The sequence below is a fragment of the Thamnophis sirtalis genome, unplaced genomic scaffold (genome assembly GCF_051295495.1).
Source record: "Thamnophis sirtalis isolate CommonGarterSnake01/CBP01778 unplaced genomic scaffold, rThaSir2_p1.2 scaffold_2, whole genome shotgun sequence".
NCBI lineage: Eukaryota > Metazoa > Chordata > Lepidosauria > Squamata > Natricidae > Thamnophis > Thamnophis sirtalis.
The window spans coordinates 102,352,833-102,368,471 of record NW_028261382.1 but is presented as its reverse complement, the minus strand read 5'-3'; the positions used below and the strand labels follow the sequence as shown (position 1 = coordinate 102,368,471).

At 45.4% G+C, this 15,639-nt stretch overlaps 2 protein-coding genes across 4 annotated transcripts in view; both read left to right on the top strand.

Moving 5' to 3' along the window:
* The first annotated feature begins 269 nt into the window (after nt 1-269).
* Nucleotides 270-8,226, top strand: PYCR3 (pyrroline-5-carboxylate reductase 3). Its single transcript, XM_087706624.1, has 5 exons — nt 270-486; nt 1,060-1,239; nt 3,161-3,373; nt 6,033-6,125; nt 7,701-8,226. Exons 2-5 carry the CDS (start codon nt 1,204-1,206, stop codon nt 7,881-7,883), a joined length of 525 nt encoding a protein of 174 aa, XP_087562750.1. The 5' UTR covers nt 270-486; nt 1,060-1,203; the 3' UTR covers nt 7,884-8,226.
* A 2,149-nt stretch (nt 8,227-10,375) lies between these two features.
* Nucleotides 10,376-15,639, top strand: part of EEF1D (eukaryotic translation elongation factor 1 delta) — a 38,448-nt gene continuing 33,184 nt past the window's right edge. For 2 of the 3 annotated variants that reach the window (XM_087706622.1, XM_087706621.1), the window contains exon 1: nt 10,377-10,533. The gene's annotated coding sequence lies outside the window, so the exon portion shown is untranslated. Of the gene's footprint in view, nt 10,534-15,639 lie in introns of all 3 variants that reach the window. The other variant, XM_087706620.1, reaches the window with a different exon arrangement.

Sequence of the window (15,639 nt, the reverse complement as noted above, 5' to 3'; positions counted from 1 at the left end):
CCTCTTCTTCTTCCTCTTCCTCCTCCCTCCCCCTTCTCTTCTTCTCTTCCTCCTTCTCCTCTCCCGCTCCTCTCCCTCTTCTTCCTCCTCCCCCCTCTTCTTCTCCTCTTCCTCTCCTACTCCTCTTCTTTTTCCTCTTCCTCCTCCCCCCTCCTCTTCTCCTCTTCCTCTCCTCCTCCTCCTCTTTTCCTTTTCCTTCTCCTCCTCCCACTCTTCTTCTTCTCCTCTTCTTCCTCCTCTACTCCTTCTCCTCCCTTCCTCTTCTTCTTCTTCCTCCCTTCCTTTAGGGGTTGTATAGCTGAAGTTCTACTCCTCGTAGCTTTATCCCCTGTTGTGAACCGTGGGAAGTTAGAAATCAGTGAGTTTGCAATCCGGTGACGAGTTCTCCTACTATTCTCATCCTCTCCCTCTCTCCTTGCAGGAGAAGTCCAAGCTGTGAATATCCTGGCCAGTGCTCCATCCAGCAGGAATCTGGACAAATTCCAGGTAAATCTATACAGGCCAAGCCTCTAGGGGGCGATGCTCACCTCCGTTTCTCGGTGGAGGGAACCGGCGTTCTTTGAAGACATGTTCCATGGTCATGTGGAGAGGAAGGCTTGTTCCCACCAAAGTTCCTTCTTTATTTCTTCCTTCTTTATTTCTTCGTTTTTATTCCTTTCCTCCCTTCTTTATTCCTTCTTTCCTTCCTTCTTTATTTCTTCCTTCTTTATTTCTTCTTTATTCCTTCATTCTTTCCTTCCTTCTTTATTTCTTTCTTCCTTCCTTCTTTATTTCTTCCTTCTTTCCTTCCTTCTTTATTCCTTCCTTCTTTATTTCTTCTTTATTCCTTCATTCTTTCCTTCCTTCTTTATTTCTTTCTTCCTTCCTTCTTTATTTCTTCCTTCTTTATTCCTTCCTTCCTTCCCTCCTTTCCTTCCTTTATTTCCTCCTTCTTTCCTTCCTTCTTTATTCTTTCCTTTCCTTCCTTCTTTATTTCCTCCTTCTTTCCTTCCTTCCTTCTTTTCCTTCCTTATTTCTTTCCTTCCTTCCCTCCCTCCCTCCCTCCCTTCTCAACCAAAGGGATTCGCCTGCCGGACGACCCACTGTAACCTGGAGGTGCTGGAGAAGTGCTCCTTCGTATTCCTGGCCACCAAGCCCCACGTTCTCCCGGCCGTCCTGCGGGAGATCAGCCCTGCGGTCACCGCCAGCCACGTCCTCGTTTCCATGGCCGCTGGAGTCCCACTCCGGACCCTGGAAGAGGTGAGTTCCCCAGAGAGCATCCCTGTAGGTCTCCCAAAGGGGCTTTTTTTTTTCCCCAAGAGGCAACTGGACTTTCTTGTTTTTTCTTTTGAAGAGGTTTCACTTCTCGTCCAGGAAGCTTCTTCAGTTCTGACTGGATGGTGGGGAAGGGAAAGATTGATGCTCCTTGCAGACAAAGCTGGTCATTTGCATCCTTTTAGATTGGGGTGTGAAACTCAGTCTCATTGAGGGCCACATCAGGGTTGGGGGTGACCTTGGGGGCCGGGGGAGCCTGGCCGACTGGGTGGGTGTGGCCTGCTGGATGCCACTCCCAAAACTGCTGCCTCTTTGTACTTGATAGAGCAGGCAAAAGTGACATGGGCCGGATGCTTACATTTCACAGGACGGCCCCGTGGGCCAGATCGGACCACATCGCGGGCTGGATCCGGCCCACAGGCCTGAGTTTGACCCCCTTGTTTTAGAGGGTCGTTGAGGCCACTTGGAGGCTCGTTTCTGTCCTCAGGGTCGCCCGAGTGGTGGTACCCCCCCCCCCCGGTACCAGTAGTAAAATATTTTGAAAGCCACCCCTGATGTACACAGATTTGCAAAACGGTGGGATAAAGGAATATTCCTGAACTTTGCTTTACGATTTATATCACGCGGTTACGGTGAAGTTGTGTGAATGCACCCATGCAGCGCATGTGATCTCAGCTTTTGCAGAGCTGGGAGGCATCGAAGGAGTTTACCGGATAGGTAAATGTTGCAGAATACACAGCCTCCTCTTGCTTCATAACTAAGCTCCGTTTCACGCTGAATAAACGTAAGTTACGAATGCATCTTAGGTAGAAAACTCTCTTTAGACAGATTTTTTTTACTCCAAAAGCATTTGATTAAAGTACATCTGATAAAAAATTTAAAAGATCTTATTTTTTTTAATCTTTTTTTTAAAAAAAAAACACATCAATTTTTTTTTTATAATAAAAAATTTTTAATTTTTAATTTGAAACAGGTACAACATCTTTCTTTACATGCTATAAAAAGTATATCAGTCGGTCACAAATAAACTTTGGTACATCTTCTCCACAGTCAACAAACATAACTCAAGCATTTTAACTCAGATATTCATACATATCACCATCATCATATATCCATTTTCATTTGACTGTGATTACTATTTAAAGATATTAATAATAATAATATTCTTAAACAATACATACCCACACCAGTGGGAAAAGAAAAAATCAAAAATCAAAAAAAGAAAAGAAAAAAAAGCACACAAAAAAAAAGAGCAAAAAAGACAAAAAGAACAAAAGACAAGGCAGGGAATAAAAAAGAAAAAAAAAAGAAAAGAAAAAAAAACGAACACAGGTATACATTATCAAAAAAAAAAGTATAGAGGATTTTACAAACAAGTAATGAAATGTCAGCATGTGGCTATGGATTAATTCTTTGGCATAGTTAAGGAGGAAGGATGTTTAAACAACTATAGTCAACTAAAAGTGGAGGTATAATGATGTTAATATGGTAAACATTTGAGTTAAGATATTTGAATTAATATGAAATAATGGAAGAGATGCACCAAAACATGTTGTAACCAGCAAAAAAACACATCAATTTTTATCCACCTTGCAGCAAGGTGAGTTTGTCATGGGGCCCTGTCAGGGTTCCCCAAAACACCCCCAAAGAAATAAAACTCTGGGAAAAGCCGAATCTGAAAGGTTCTCCGTTTCCCCACCCAGTTGAAAGTTCAAGACCCTGCCCCCATCACACCCACAAGTCCATCCCATGGTCCAGTATTTCATTGCCACGAAGACAGATTCTTCCCATCCACATCCGGCCAGGTGCAGAGACAAAGGATGACCTTGACTTTCTGAGAAAGAATGTTGTTATGGCTACATATCGTCCAACTCCATATAATCCCCCCTGTCTCCTCCTTCGGCAGCTACTTCCTGCGGGGACACGGGTCTTGCGGATGATGCCCAACCTTCCCTGCGAGGTGCGGTCGGGGGCTGTCCTGCTCTCTCGAGGGTCCTCCGTGGGCGAGGAGGAGGTCTCCCGGCTGAAGACTCTGCTGGCCCCGTGCGGGTTGTGTGAAGAGGCCCCCGAGTCCTACATTGACATCCACACGGCGCTGAGTGGCAGCGGCGTGGCTTACGTGAGTCTCTTTTTCCCGCGGGGACCTTCAGGGGCCTCTCATACAGGGAGTCCTCGACTTACAACAGATTCATTTAGTGACCAAAGTTACAACGGCATTGGAAAAAAAAGCGACAGGGTCGTTTTTCACACTTAATGACCGTTGCAAAATCTCCGTGGTCACGTGATTCGCCCACTTTTGGCAACCGACTCGTATTTATGACGGTCGCGGTTTCCCGAGGTCACGTGATCCCCTTTGGTGAGCTTTTGACGAGCAAAATCCACGGGGAAGCCAGGTTTGCTTCACAACCAGGTTACTACTGCAGTGATTCATTTAACAACGGTGGTAAGGAGAGTCGTAAAACGGGGAGAAACTCACTTAAGAAATGTCTCACTGACCAACAGAAATGTTGGCCACCATTGTGGTTGTAACTAGAAGGCTACCTGTGTTTGTTGCAAATTGAAGATATGGCAGTCCCATCAGGCAGGCACTTTAAAAAAAAAAAAGGAATCTTAAGTTTCTGGTCCACATGGCAGGTATTCCCGTTGGGTCCTCTTCGTTTCTTTGCTACCTGATTTTGCCCTTAGCCCCTCCCTCCAAATAATTAGAGACCTCCAAAAATAACCAGGATTCCTCAGCCTTCCTTGCCATGGTTTCCAGAGATGTTGGTTTGTTGCCATGGGTTATTAGGATACTCTTCAGCATCTTCATCAATGATTTGGATGAGGGAATAAATGGGGAACTCATCAAATTTGCAGATGACACCAAGCTGGCAGGAATAGCCAACACTCCAGAAGACTTAAGGCTTAAGATACAGAAGGATCTTGATCCACTTGAACATTGGGCACTATCTAATAAAAGGAAATTCAATGGTGAAAAGAGTCAGGTTCTACATTTAGGCAAGAAAAAGGAAATGCACAGGTACAATATAGGTGGTATCTTGCTTAATAGTAGTAACTGTGAGAGGGATCTTGGAGTCCTAATGGACAGTCACTTATATATGAGCCAGCTGTGTGCAGCAGCTGCCAAAAAAGCCAACACAGTTCTAGGCTGCATCAACAGAGGGACAGAATCAAGATCACGTGAAGTGTTGATTCCACTTTATAAGGCCTTGGGAAAGCCACATTTGGAATATTTGCATTCAGTTTTGGTCACCACGATGTAGAAAGGATGTGGAGACTCTGGAAAGAGTGCAGAAAAGAGCCACAAAGAGGATTAGGGGACTGGAGGCTCAAACATACGAAGAACGGTTGCAGGAACTGGGTATGTCTAGTTTAATGAAAAGAAGGACCAGGGGAGACATGATAGCAGCCTTCCAGTATCTCAGGGGTTGCCACAAAGAAGAGAGAGTCAAGCTATTCTCCAAGGCACCTGAGGGCAGGACAAGAAGCAATGGGTGGAAACAAATCAAGGAGAGAAGCAACTTAGAATTGAGGAGGAATTTCCTGACAGTGAGAACAATTAATCAGTGGAACAGAAGTTGCCTCCAGAAGTTGTGAATGCCCCAACACTGGAAGTCTTTAAGAAGATGTTGGATAGCCATTTGTCTGGAACAGTATAGGATTTCCTGCCTAGGCAGGGGGGTTGGACTAGAGGACCTCCAAGGTCCCTTCCAACTCTGCTATTTTATTATATTTAGTGACCAAACTTACAAGTGTTTTTTTTTTAAATTATTCTGGGCGTTGTAGTCCATCACTTAGGTAGGCATCAATGTATGGAAGACGAAAGGATGTACAGGTAGTCCTTGACTTACGACCACAATTCAGCCCCAAATTTCTCTTGCTAGGTGAGACAGTCATGTCAATTTTGCTCCCTTTTACGACCGTTCTTTCTCCGCTTGTTAAGAGAACCGCTGAGGTTAAGTGAAAGCAGCTTTTTGCTCATTAAAAAAATGCAAAAGGGAATCGCGTTACCCCAGGACACTGCAACCGTCCTAAATGTGATTCCGTTGCCAAGCATTTGGCTTTTGACCCCTGGGGCTATGGGGATCTTGCAACAGCGTGAAAAACAGTCGTAAGTCACTTTTTTTTGTGCCGTTGTAACTTCAAATGAGCAGTACATGAACCATTATAAGTCGAGGACTACCTTTATTCCATGATGTGGTTGGGTGCATGAGGTTTGGGACGGGCCTTGCAAGTTGAGAGAGAACTTTTGCAGATTCACAATTTCAAATTGTCAGCGTTCCAAATAGCCTCCGAAAGTAAATCAGAGCCCGAGGCAAAGGATTCCTCAAAGTTCCAATTTATGAAGAGAGCCATGTTGGCACATCTGGGAAACCCTGAATCTGAAAGCTTCCCAGTTTTCCCCACCCAGTTGGAAGTTCAAGATCTTGTCCCCCACACCCACCAGCCCATCCCATGGTCCAATCTCCCACTGCCATGCTGGCAGTTCCACCCATCCAGTTCCGGTCAGGTGCAGAGACAAAGGATGACCTTGGTTTTCTAGGAAGAATGTTGTTATGGCTACATATCATCTAACTCCGTACAATCCCTCCTGCCATTTTCCCACCATAGAAAATGCCTAGTAGAATCCAATGCTTTATTCTACCTTTGATGAACCTCTCCCATGTTTGGGCGCCATCTGAAGACTGAAAAACTTATTGCAGCTGTTCTGTGGATGATCTTGCTCACAAATGAGGATGCTTAGTTTAGACCGTGGTTTGTTTTCTCCCCTGCCACAGGTCTACATGTTTGCGGAAGCTCTGGCGGAAGGCGCGGTGAAGATGGGGATGCCTGGCCCGCTGGCCAACAAGATCGCAGCTCAAACTTTGTTGGTAAGGGGTGAGAATGGCAGGGCCTGGTTTCCGACTGACCCTCCGTGGTTTTTTCCCTTCGGGACCCTTTCCGTCAAAACGTAACTTATTCCCACGCCATTCGGCCTTGACGATTGCAACACGCGGTAAGCGGAGGTTGCTTTGTAGCTTTGAACGGTCACTAAAACGAGCTGTTGTAAGTTGATGGACGGCAGTTCATTGAGTGACCGTTCATTACCCAATTACATAACAATAGCAATGAAATGTCTCCAGAAAACAACCAAGCTCAGGAAACTCCAAGAGTCAGACAGTTCTTCCTCCTCCTCCTCCTCCTCCTCCATCTCCATAAATCCTACTGCCTTCTAGCACTGGTGATGTTATTTAGATGGGTTATGAAATGTCTCCCGCAAAACAACCAGGCTCAGCGAGCACCAAGGATCCCCCCCCCCCCCAGTTTCACCCTGAGCTACAAATAGTAATAGCACTTATCTGCTGCTTCACAGTCCTTTATAGCCCTCTCTAAGCGGTTTACAGAGTCAGCCTCTTGCCCTCCAATAATTGGGGTCCTCGTTTTACCCACCTCGGAAGGATGGAAAGCTGAGTCAACCTTGAGCCAGATAGAATTGAACTCCTGGCAGTGGGCAGAGTTAGCTTGCAATACTGGATTCTAACAGGAAGGAAGGAAGGAAGGAAGGAAGGAAGGAAGGAAGGAAGGAAGGAAGGAAGCAATAGCAATAGCACTTAGATTTATATACTGCTTTACAGTCCTTTATAGCCCTCTCTAAGTGGTTTACAGAGTCGGCCTCTTGCCCTCCAATAATCTGGGTCCTCGTTTTACCCACCTCGGAAGGACGGAAGGCTGAGTCAACCCTGAGCCAGACAGAATTGAACTCCTGGCAGTGGGCAGAGTTAGCCTGCAATACTGGACTCTAACAGGAAGGAAGGAAGGAAGGAAGGAAGGAAGGAAGGAAGGAAGGAAGGAAGGAAGGAAGGAAGGAAGGAAGGAAGGAAGGAAGGAAGGAAGGAATAGCAATAGCACTTAGATTTCTATACAGCTTTACAGTGCTTTATATCCCACTCTAAGTGGTTTACAGAGTCAGCCTCTTGCCCCCAACCATCTGGGTCCTCGTTTTCCCCACCTCGGAAGGACGGAAGGCTGAGTCAACCCTGAGCCAGACAGAATTGAACTCCTGGCAGTGGGCAGAGTTAGCCTGCAATACTGGATTCTAACAGGAAGGAAGGAAGGAAGGAAGGAAGGAAGGTAGGAATAGCAATAGCACTTGGATTTATATACTGCTTTACAGTGCTTTATAGCCCTCTCTAAGTGGTTTACAGAGTCAGCCTCTTGCCCCCCAACAATCCGGGTCCTCATTTTACCCACCTCGGAAGGACGGAAGGATGTGTCAACTTTGAGCCTGGTGAGATTCGAACTGCCAAATTGCAGGCCGCCGGTGATCAGCAGAAGGAGCCTGCAGTCCTGCACTCTTTAACCACTGCGCCACCAGGGCTCTTATCTCGTATATCCTCTCCTCTCAGTTACTTTATGCCCTGTCCATCCTGTCCCTTAATTTGGAACCTCCGATTTCTCTCCTCCAGGGAGCAGCCAAAATGATGCTGGAGACGGGGGACCATCCCGCTGTCCTTAGAAGCGCCGTTTGCACTCCGGGCGGCACCACCATCCACGCCTTGCACGAGCTGGAGAAGGGGTCGCTGCGAGCGACGGTCATGAACGCCGTGGAAGCGGCCACCAGCCGGGCGCGTGAACTGGGGGACAGGTAGCAGGTGCGCCTGGAGGGGGAACACGGGTACCACGTTCCTTGTCCCGCCTCGCGTATCGGGTCCACACCCACAGCTGGAAGAAGAGCAGGGGGCCATGGCTGCCCACCCGGAGGAAATTGCCACGACTCTGTGGCATGGTGGGGGCTGAGCGGGCATTTGCCCATCGGTGCCCCCTCATTGTCCACGTTGTCGTGGACGAAATGCTGCCGTTCTGCAATGCTGGGGGATGTCACCAAACGCAGGCGACATTGTGCCCACTTCCAGGTATCCGTTTATTATGACCTGGGTGTGATCCATTCCAAATTTTTCCCCCCATTGGCGGAATAAACCACGGTGGCTTGTTTGTGTGTGTGTTTTTTTTCTATCTCTGCTTGGTCCTCTTTCCTCAGCCTTCTGAAAGCAAGAGCTATTTTGCAGCTGGAGGTAGCTACAGTGGAGGTTTTGTTGATAGAAAGGCTCTCTTTGAACCTGAGCACCCACCCACCTGGATACCTACGGGACCGCCTCCTGCCACATACCTCCCAACGACCTATAAGATCTCACAGATTGGGCCTCCTTCGGGTACCGTCGACCGGGCAATGCTGGTTGGCGACTACTTGGGGGAGGTCTTTCTCTGTAGCTGCCCCAGCCCTGTGGAATGATCTCCCCGCAGAGATCCAGACCCTTCCCACTCTCTCGGCCTTCCATAAAGCCACTAAAACCTGGCTGTTCCGGCAGGCCTGGGGCTGTTGACCCCAAAATATGGTCCAGCCCCACTTGGAATGGAGTGCATGGTGTGTTTTTAAATCTATCTCTTCTTTTTTCTATTCCTTTTGATTTATTTGTATTGTTAGCCGCCCGGAGTCCTACGGGATTGGGCGGCATACAAATGTTATTAAACTTCTTCGAGAAGAATGAAATATTTTGAGAAATATTAAAAAGGCAGACTATTATATTTCCCTGGATGAGAAATGGAGAAACGTGTTTTCTTAGAGGGAGAAAGCAGCCCCCGGCCTTCCTTAATAGCCCACAGCAGAGATCAGCACTTAAGAGATAAAGAGAGAGATAGCTCTATTCATAAGCAAATTCCCTGCAGGAAGGTCTGAACAAAGGTAGGATTAGCCCTCAGCCACAATAGGAATCGCCCAACAAGCCCCTTCACTCCATCAGCAGCCCAAACTTCAACCAAACGTAGCTCAGACAAACATGACCCCTATATGGCCCCACGGGAGCCTGACAACAGCCAATAGAATACATGTTCTTGCGCAGGAACAGGAAGCTCAAGGGCAAAGGCCAAGAGAAGGTATAAATACCCCCCATTCTCGACTCCATGTGGTCAGCTGCCCAGGACCTCACACCCATGTGCTTCTGCTTCACCATTAAACCTTCTTTCCAATCAGCCACCATGTTTCCAGAGTCTTCCTCCCGGCTTGGAACGGAACTCAATATTTCTCCTAACATCGCTTAACACCCCCCCCCCCAAGTTCCACTACAGTCTCCGTGGCATGAGCCACTACAGCTAGTCCTTGACTTACAACACTTTGCTTAGTGACCGTTCGAAGTTTCAATAACACTGAGAAATGTGACTCATCCCCATTTTTGGACACCTACAACTTTTCAGCATCCCCATAGTGACATGATTCAAAATCCAGACGTTTTGGCAACTGGCTCTTATTTATGACGGCTGCAATATGCAAAGGTCGTGCGATCACTTTTTGCGACCTTCGGACAATCAGAGCCAAAAGGGAAGCCAGATTCACTTAATGCCGAACTGCCTTGTGGATTCTGTTAACATTTTAAGGGAAGATGGAAAGAGTATAAATATATATATATGAAACTTCACACGCTGTTAAGAGGGTTGCTTTTAAGCTGAGATTTGCTTCCCATTCGGATGCTTCTGATCAGGGTTCGGGAGTGGGGTTAATGCAGAGGTTGGAGGTGTCCAGATGTTGACACCTTTGCAGAAGGCGAATCAACCCAGGTTGATTCTCAGCTCTATTGCTGGGAAGGGATGAACACGCCCCCCCTTTTTTTCCTGTAGTAGACCATTCCACTCATTTCCCTCCCTTTCACTGGCGCTGCATTGGTTTCTTCCAAGCGCCTTTGGACTACTTCAATCTAGCAAATTGGGGGGGGGGTAGAAAGTGTTTCTCTCTCCACCTTTAAATTCCTCGGGACTATTCGCTGCGAGAAACCATTTTCTTCCCATGTGTGGTGACCGCGCTTAAAACCAAGATAAGAAAACGTTTTTCTAGGGGGGAGGGAAGCCCCCCTCAGCTTTAAACCACCCCCCTCGTCCATCATCGTGGCCTCGTCCTCTCAACGACCTGGCCTATTCCATCATTGTCGGGAGGGGGAGCAAGGGAGAAAGAAGGAAGAAAAAGTAAAAGGAACGGAAAAATTGACCTCTCATCGCACTCACGAAGCCATGCGGATACACCCGCTTTTCTCGTCGCCGCGGTTTCTCCCGCCTCGGTTGCTTTTCTGGGTGTCACTCGCTCTCTTTTCTCATCCCTCCCCTCTCGGTTCTAGGGAGAGTGAACTCGTCCGGAGAGGCGCCGCTCCCATAACCCCCTGCGCGGCGCGTGCCAGCCTTCTTTCCGCCGGAGCGTGAGGCGGGGTGAGCATCTCCCTCAGGCCGGCTGCCTCCTTGTCTTCCCGGCGACGCTGCGTGAGTAGAGCCCTCGTCCTTCGCCGGGAGCCCGTCGCGCCGGGAACTCCCCTCCCGAGGCTCCCGCAAAAGTTCGAGGCGGCGGTCCGGTCGGGCTTGACCCGAAGGGTCTCCCGGGCATCCCCAACGGGGAGCTCCCGGGCACCATCCCCATTGGGGGGGGGAAGGATCCCGCGCGGGCCTGGGCGGGGGAGAGGGCAGAGGGATGGGGCGGGGTATTGAAGGCCCCGCCCTGCCCTCCTTTGCTTCTTTAGTCTCCATCCTTCGCGGGTCTACCTTGCGGGGTTGTTGTGGTTGGGGGGTCAGGGCTCGAGATCCGCCCCGGCTGCGGCCCTTTCAGCTGCGCAAGGAGGTCTTTGTGTGTGAGGGGGAGAGATCGGTCTTGCATGTCCCCATGGGGGCTTATTGTGCATCAAGCCAGCCTTTCTTAAGCTTGGCAGCTTTTAAGATAGAATAGGAATAGAATAGGATATAAAGCATAGGAATAATAGGATGAATAAGAATAGGAGGAATTGGAATAAGAATAGGAGGAATAGGAATAATAGGATAAGGAATAAGAATAGCAGGAATAAGAATAGGAGGAATCGGAATAAGAATAGGAGGAATAGGAATAATGGAATAAGGAATAAGAATAGGAGGAATAGGAATAATAGGATAAGGAATAAGAATAGGAGGAATAGGAATAAGAATAGGAGGAATAGGAATAATGGAATAAGGAATAAGAATGGGAGGAATAGGAATAAGAATAGGAATAGGAATAATAGGATAAGGAATAAGAATAGGAGGAATAAGAATAGGAGGAATTGGAATAAGAGAGGAATAGGAATAATAGGAATAGGAATAATGGGATAAGGAATAAGAATAGGAGGAATAGGAATAAGAATAGGAGGAATAGGAATAATAGGATAAGGAATAAGAATAGGAGGAATAAGAATAGGAGGAATCGGAATAAGAATAGGAGGAATAGGAATAATGGAATAAGGAATAAGAATAGGAGGAATAGGAATAAGAATAGGAGGAATAGGAATAATGGAATAAGGAATAAGAATAGGAGGAATAGGAATAATAGGATAAGGAATAAGAATAGGAGGAATAGGAATAAGAATAGGAGGAATAGGAATAATGGAATAAGGAATAAGAATGGGAGGAATAGGAATAAGAATAGGAGGAATAGGAATAATAGGATAAGGAATAAGAATAGGAGGAATAAGAATAGGAGGAATCGGAATAAGAATAGGAGGAATAGGAATAATAGGATAAGGAATAAGAATAGGAGGAATAGGAATAAGAATAGGAGGAATAGGAATAATGGAATAAGGAATAAGAATAGGAGGAATAGGAATAATAGGATAAGGAATAAGAATAGGAGGAATAGGAATAAGAATAGGAGGAATAGGAATAATGGAATAAGGAATAAGAATGGGAGGAATAGGAATAAGAATAGGAGGAATAGGAATAATAGGATAAGGAATAAGAATAGGAGGAATAAGAATAGGAGGAATTGGAATAAGAGAGGAATAGGAATAATAGGAATAGGAATAATGGGATAAGGAATAAGAATAGGAGGAATAGGAATAAGAATAGGAGGAATAGGAATAATAGGATAAGGAATAAGAATAGGAGGAATAAGAATAGGAGGAATCGGAATAAGAATAGGAGGAATAGGAATAATGGAATAAGGAATAAGAATAGGAGGAATAGGAATAAGAATAGGAGGAATAGGAATAAGGAATAAGAATAGGAGGAATAGGAATAATAGGATAAGGAATAAGAATAGGAGGAATAGGAATAAGAATAGGAGGAATAGGAATAATGGAATAAGGAATAAGAATGGGAGGAATAGGAATAAGAATAGGAGGAATAGGAATAATAGGATAAGGAATAAGAATAGGAGGAATCGGAATAAGAATAGGAGGAATAGGAATAATAGGATAAGGAATAAGAATAGGAGGAATAGGAATAAGAATAGGAGGAATAGGAATAATGGAATAAGGAATAAGAATAGGAGGAATAGGAATAATAGGATAAGGAATAAGAATAGGAGGAATAGGAATAAGAATAGGAGGAATAGGAATAATGGAATAAGGAATAAGAATGGGAGGAATAGGAATAAGAATAGGAGGAATAGGAATAATAGGATAAGGAATAAGAATAGGAGGAATAAGAATAGGAGGAATTGGAATAAGAGAGGAATAGGAATAATAGGAATAGGAATAATAGGATAAGGAATAAGAATAGGAGGAATTGGAATAAGAATAGGAGGAATAGGAATAATGGGATAAGGAATAAAAATAGGAGGAATAGGAATAATAGGATAAGGAATAAGAATAGGAGGAATAGGAATAAGAATAGGAGGAATAGGAATAATGGAATAAGGAATAAGAATGGGAGGAATAGGAATAAGAATAGGAGGAATAGGAATAATAGGATAAGGAATAAGAATAGGAGGAATCGGAATAAGAATAGGAGGAATAGGAATAATAGGATAAGGAATAAGAATAGGAGGAATAGGAATAAGAATAGGAGGAATAGGAATAATGGAATAAGGAATAAGAATAGGAGGAATAGGAATAATAGGATAAGGAATAAGAATAGGAGGAATAGGAATAAGAATAGGAGGAATAGGAATAATGGAATAAGGAATAAGAATGGGAGGAATAGGAATAAGAATAGGAGGAATAGGAATAATAGGATAAGGAATAAGAATAGGAGGAATAAGAATAGGAGGAATTGGAATAAGAGAGGAATAGGAATAATAGGAATAGGAATAATAGGATAAGGAATAAGAATAGGAGGAATTGGAATAAGAATAGGAGGAATAGGAATAATGGGATAAGGAATAAAAATAGGAGGAATAGGAATTCTTCATTGGCCAAGTATGATTGGACACAGAAGGAATTTGTCTTTGGTGCAGATGCTCTCCATGTACATAAAGGAAAATAAAATAGAATACATTCATCAAGACTCATAAGATACAACACTTGGTGATAATCATAGGTCACTAATAAGCGATCAAATCATACTAGGAAACAAAATAATATAAAATTTAAAGATACAAACAACAAAAGAGGAAAGAGAGGTACTCGGAAGGATGAGAAGAATAGTAATAGAGTTTTAGTAGATAATTTGACAGTGCTGTGCGGATTAGTTGTTTAGCAGAGTGATGGCATGGGGGGAGGAGGCTGAATGCTGGACTTCCAACTTAAAACAGAATTCTGGGACTTGAAGTCCATCCGTCCTTAAAGTTCAACTAAATTCACCGATCCTAAGTTTTTAGGATGGGTGAACTTAGTTTGAACTAAGCTGATTAAAGGCCTGGAGACTAAAACATACGATGAAGGGTTGCAGAATTTGGTTGGCCAGTCTACAGAAAAGAAGGATTGTGGGGACATGACAGCAATATTCCAGTATTTGAGGGGCTGCCCCAAAGAAGAGCGGGGTCAACCTATTCCCCAAAACCCCTGAGGACAGGACAAGAAGCAATGGATGGAAACTAATCAAGGAGAGAAGCAACCTCGAACTAAGGAGAAATTTCCTGACAGTGAGGACAACTAACCAGTGGGAGGACTTGCCTCCAGAAGTTGTGGGTGCTTCAACACTGGAAGATTTTAAGAAGAGACTGGACAGCCACTTGTCTGGAATGGTATACGACCTCCTGTTTCAACGGGGTTGGACTAGATGATCTCCAAGGTCCCTTCCAACTCTGTTCTGATTGATTGAAGTCTATGGAGATTCTCAGTCGTGCAGGTCATGGTTGTCCCAAAGGTGGTTTTTCAGGTTCACCGACAAATGCACGCTCGACAAAAGCGTGGCGAGAAAACCGTGAGTTCTAAATCGCGCCAATGAATGAGTGCAGAAGCGTGCCGACAACAGCGTGCCGACAAAAGTACGCCTTCAACGAACAAGTAATAACCACGAGTTCTAAACCTAACCCTAACCCTCAACCTAACCCTTACCTTAACTTAAATCGCACATCTGTCAGCGTGCTGTTGTCGGCACCCTGTTGTGGGCGCGTTGATGACATCGTGGTTTTCTCGCTGCGGTTTCGTCGGTGCGCTTTTGTCGTGCGCGCATTTGTCGGTCACGGGTTTTTCAAGAAGCAACTGGACTTTTTTTGGTTTTCCTTGAAGACATTTCGCTTCTCATCCAAGAAGCTTCTTCGGTTCTGATTGAATGGTGGAGAACGGAAGGATGCATATTTCGTTCAATCATCTAGTCCCAAGCGCTCTTTCTAAAAGTTGTTGAGGCCACCCGGGGGGGGGGGGGTTGCCAAAGAGGCCACGTGTGTTAAAATTGAACAGTCCTCTCTCAACGGAGCGGGAGGGACACGGCACTACCCACCTCCTGTCCACAACACATTCCTTTCAACAATAGCAATAGCAGTAGACTTATATACCGCTTCATAGGGCTTTCAGCCCTCTCTAAGCGGTTTACAGAGTCAGCATATCACCCCCACAGTCTGGGTCCTCATTTTACCCACCTCGGAAGGATGGAAGGCTGAGTCAACCTTGAGCCGGTGAGATTAGAACTGCTGAACTGCAGATAACAGTCAGCTGAATTGGCCTGCAGTACTGCATGCTAACCACTGCGCCACCTCGGCTCTTAGCAGAACCTGCAAGCAGGCTCCACACCCATTTGCTCCTCTCAGGTGGCCCTTGAGGACACACACAAACCTCCAGGTGGCCTCAACGACTCTAATAAAAGGATGCAAATGACCAGCCTTCCATTCCTTCCATTCTCCAGCATTCGGTCGGAGCTGAAGAAGCTTCTCGGATGAGAAGCGAAACGTCTTCAAGGAAAAACAAAAGAAAATCCAGTTGCCTTTTGGGAAAAAGAAAAAAGTACTTTGCGACCCCCCCATCTTAAAAAGAAACACTGTATTCGGCAGTTTTATTATGGCTGGACCAGGTCTTGGGGCGTTGGTTGATTCTGTACAGATAGTCCTTAACTTACAACCATTTGTTGGAAATTATAACCACACTGCAAAAAGGGGTCAGTTTTCACACTTACGACCATTGCAGCGTCCCTGTGTTCATGTGATTAAAATTCACACACCCGGCAACTGGTTCATCGTTTTGACGCTTGCAGAGTCCAGGGATGGCGGTG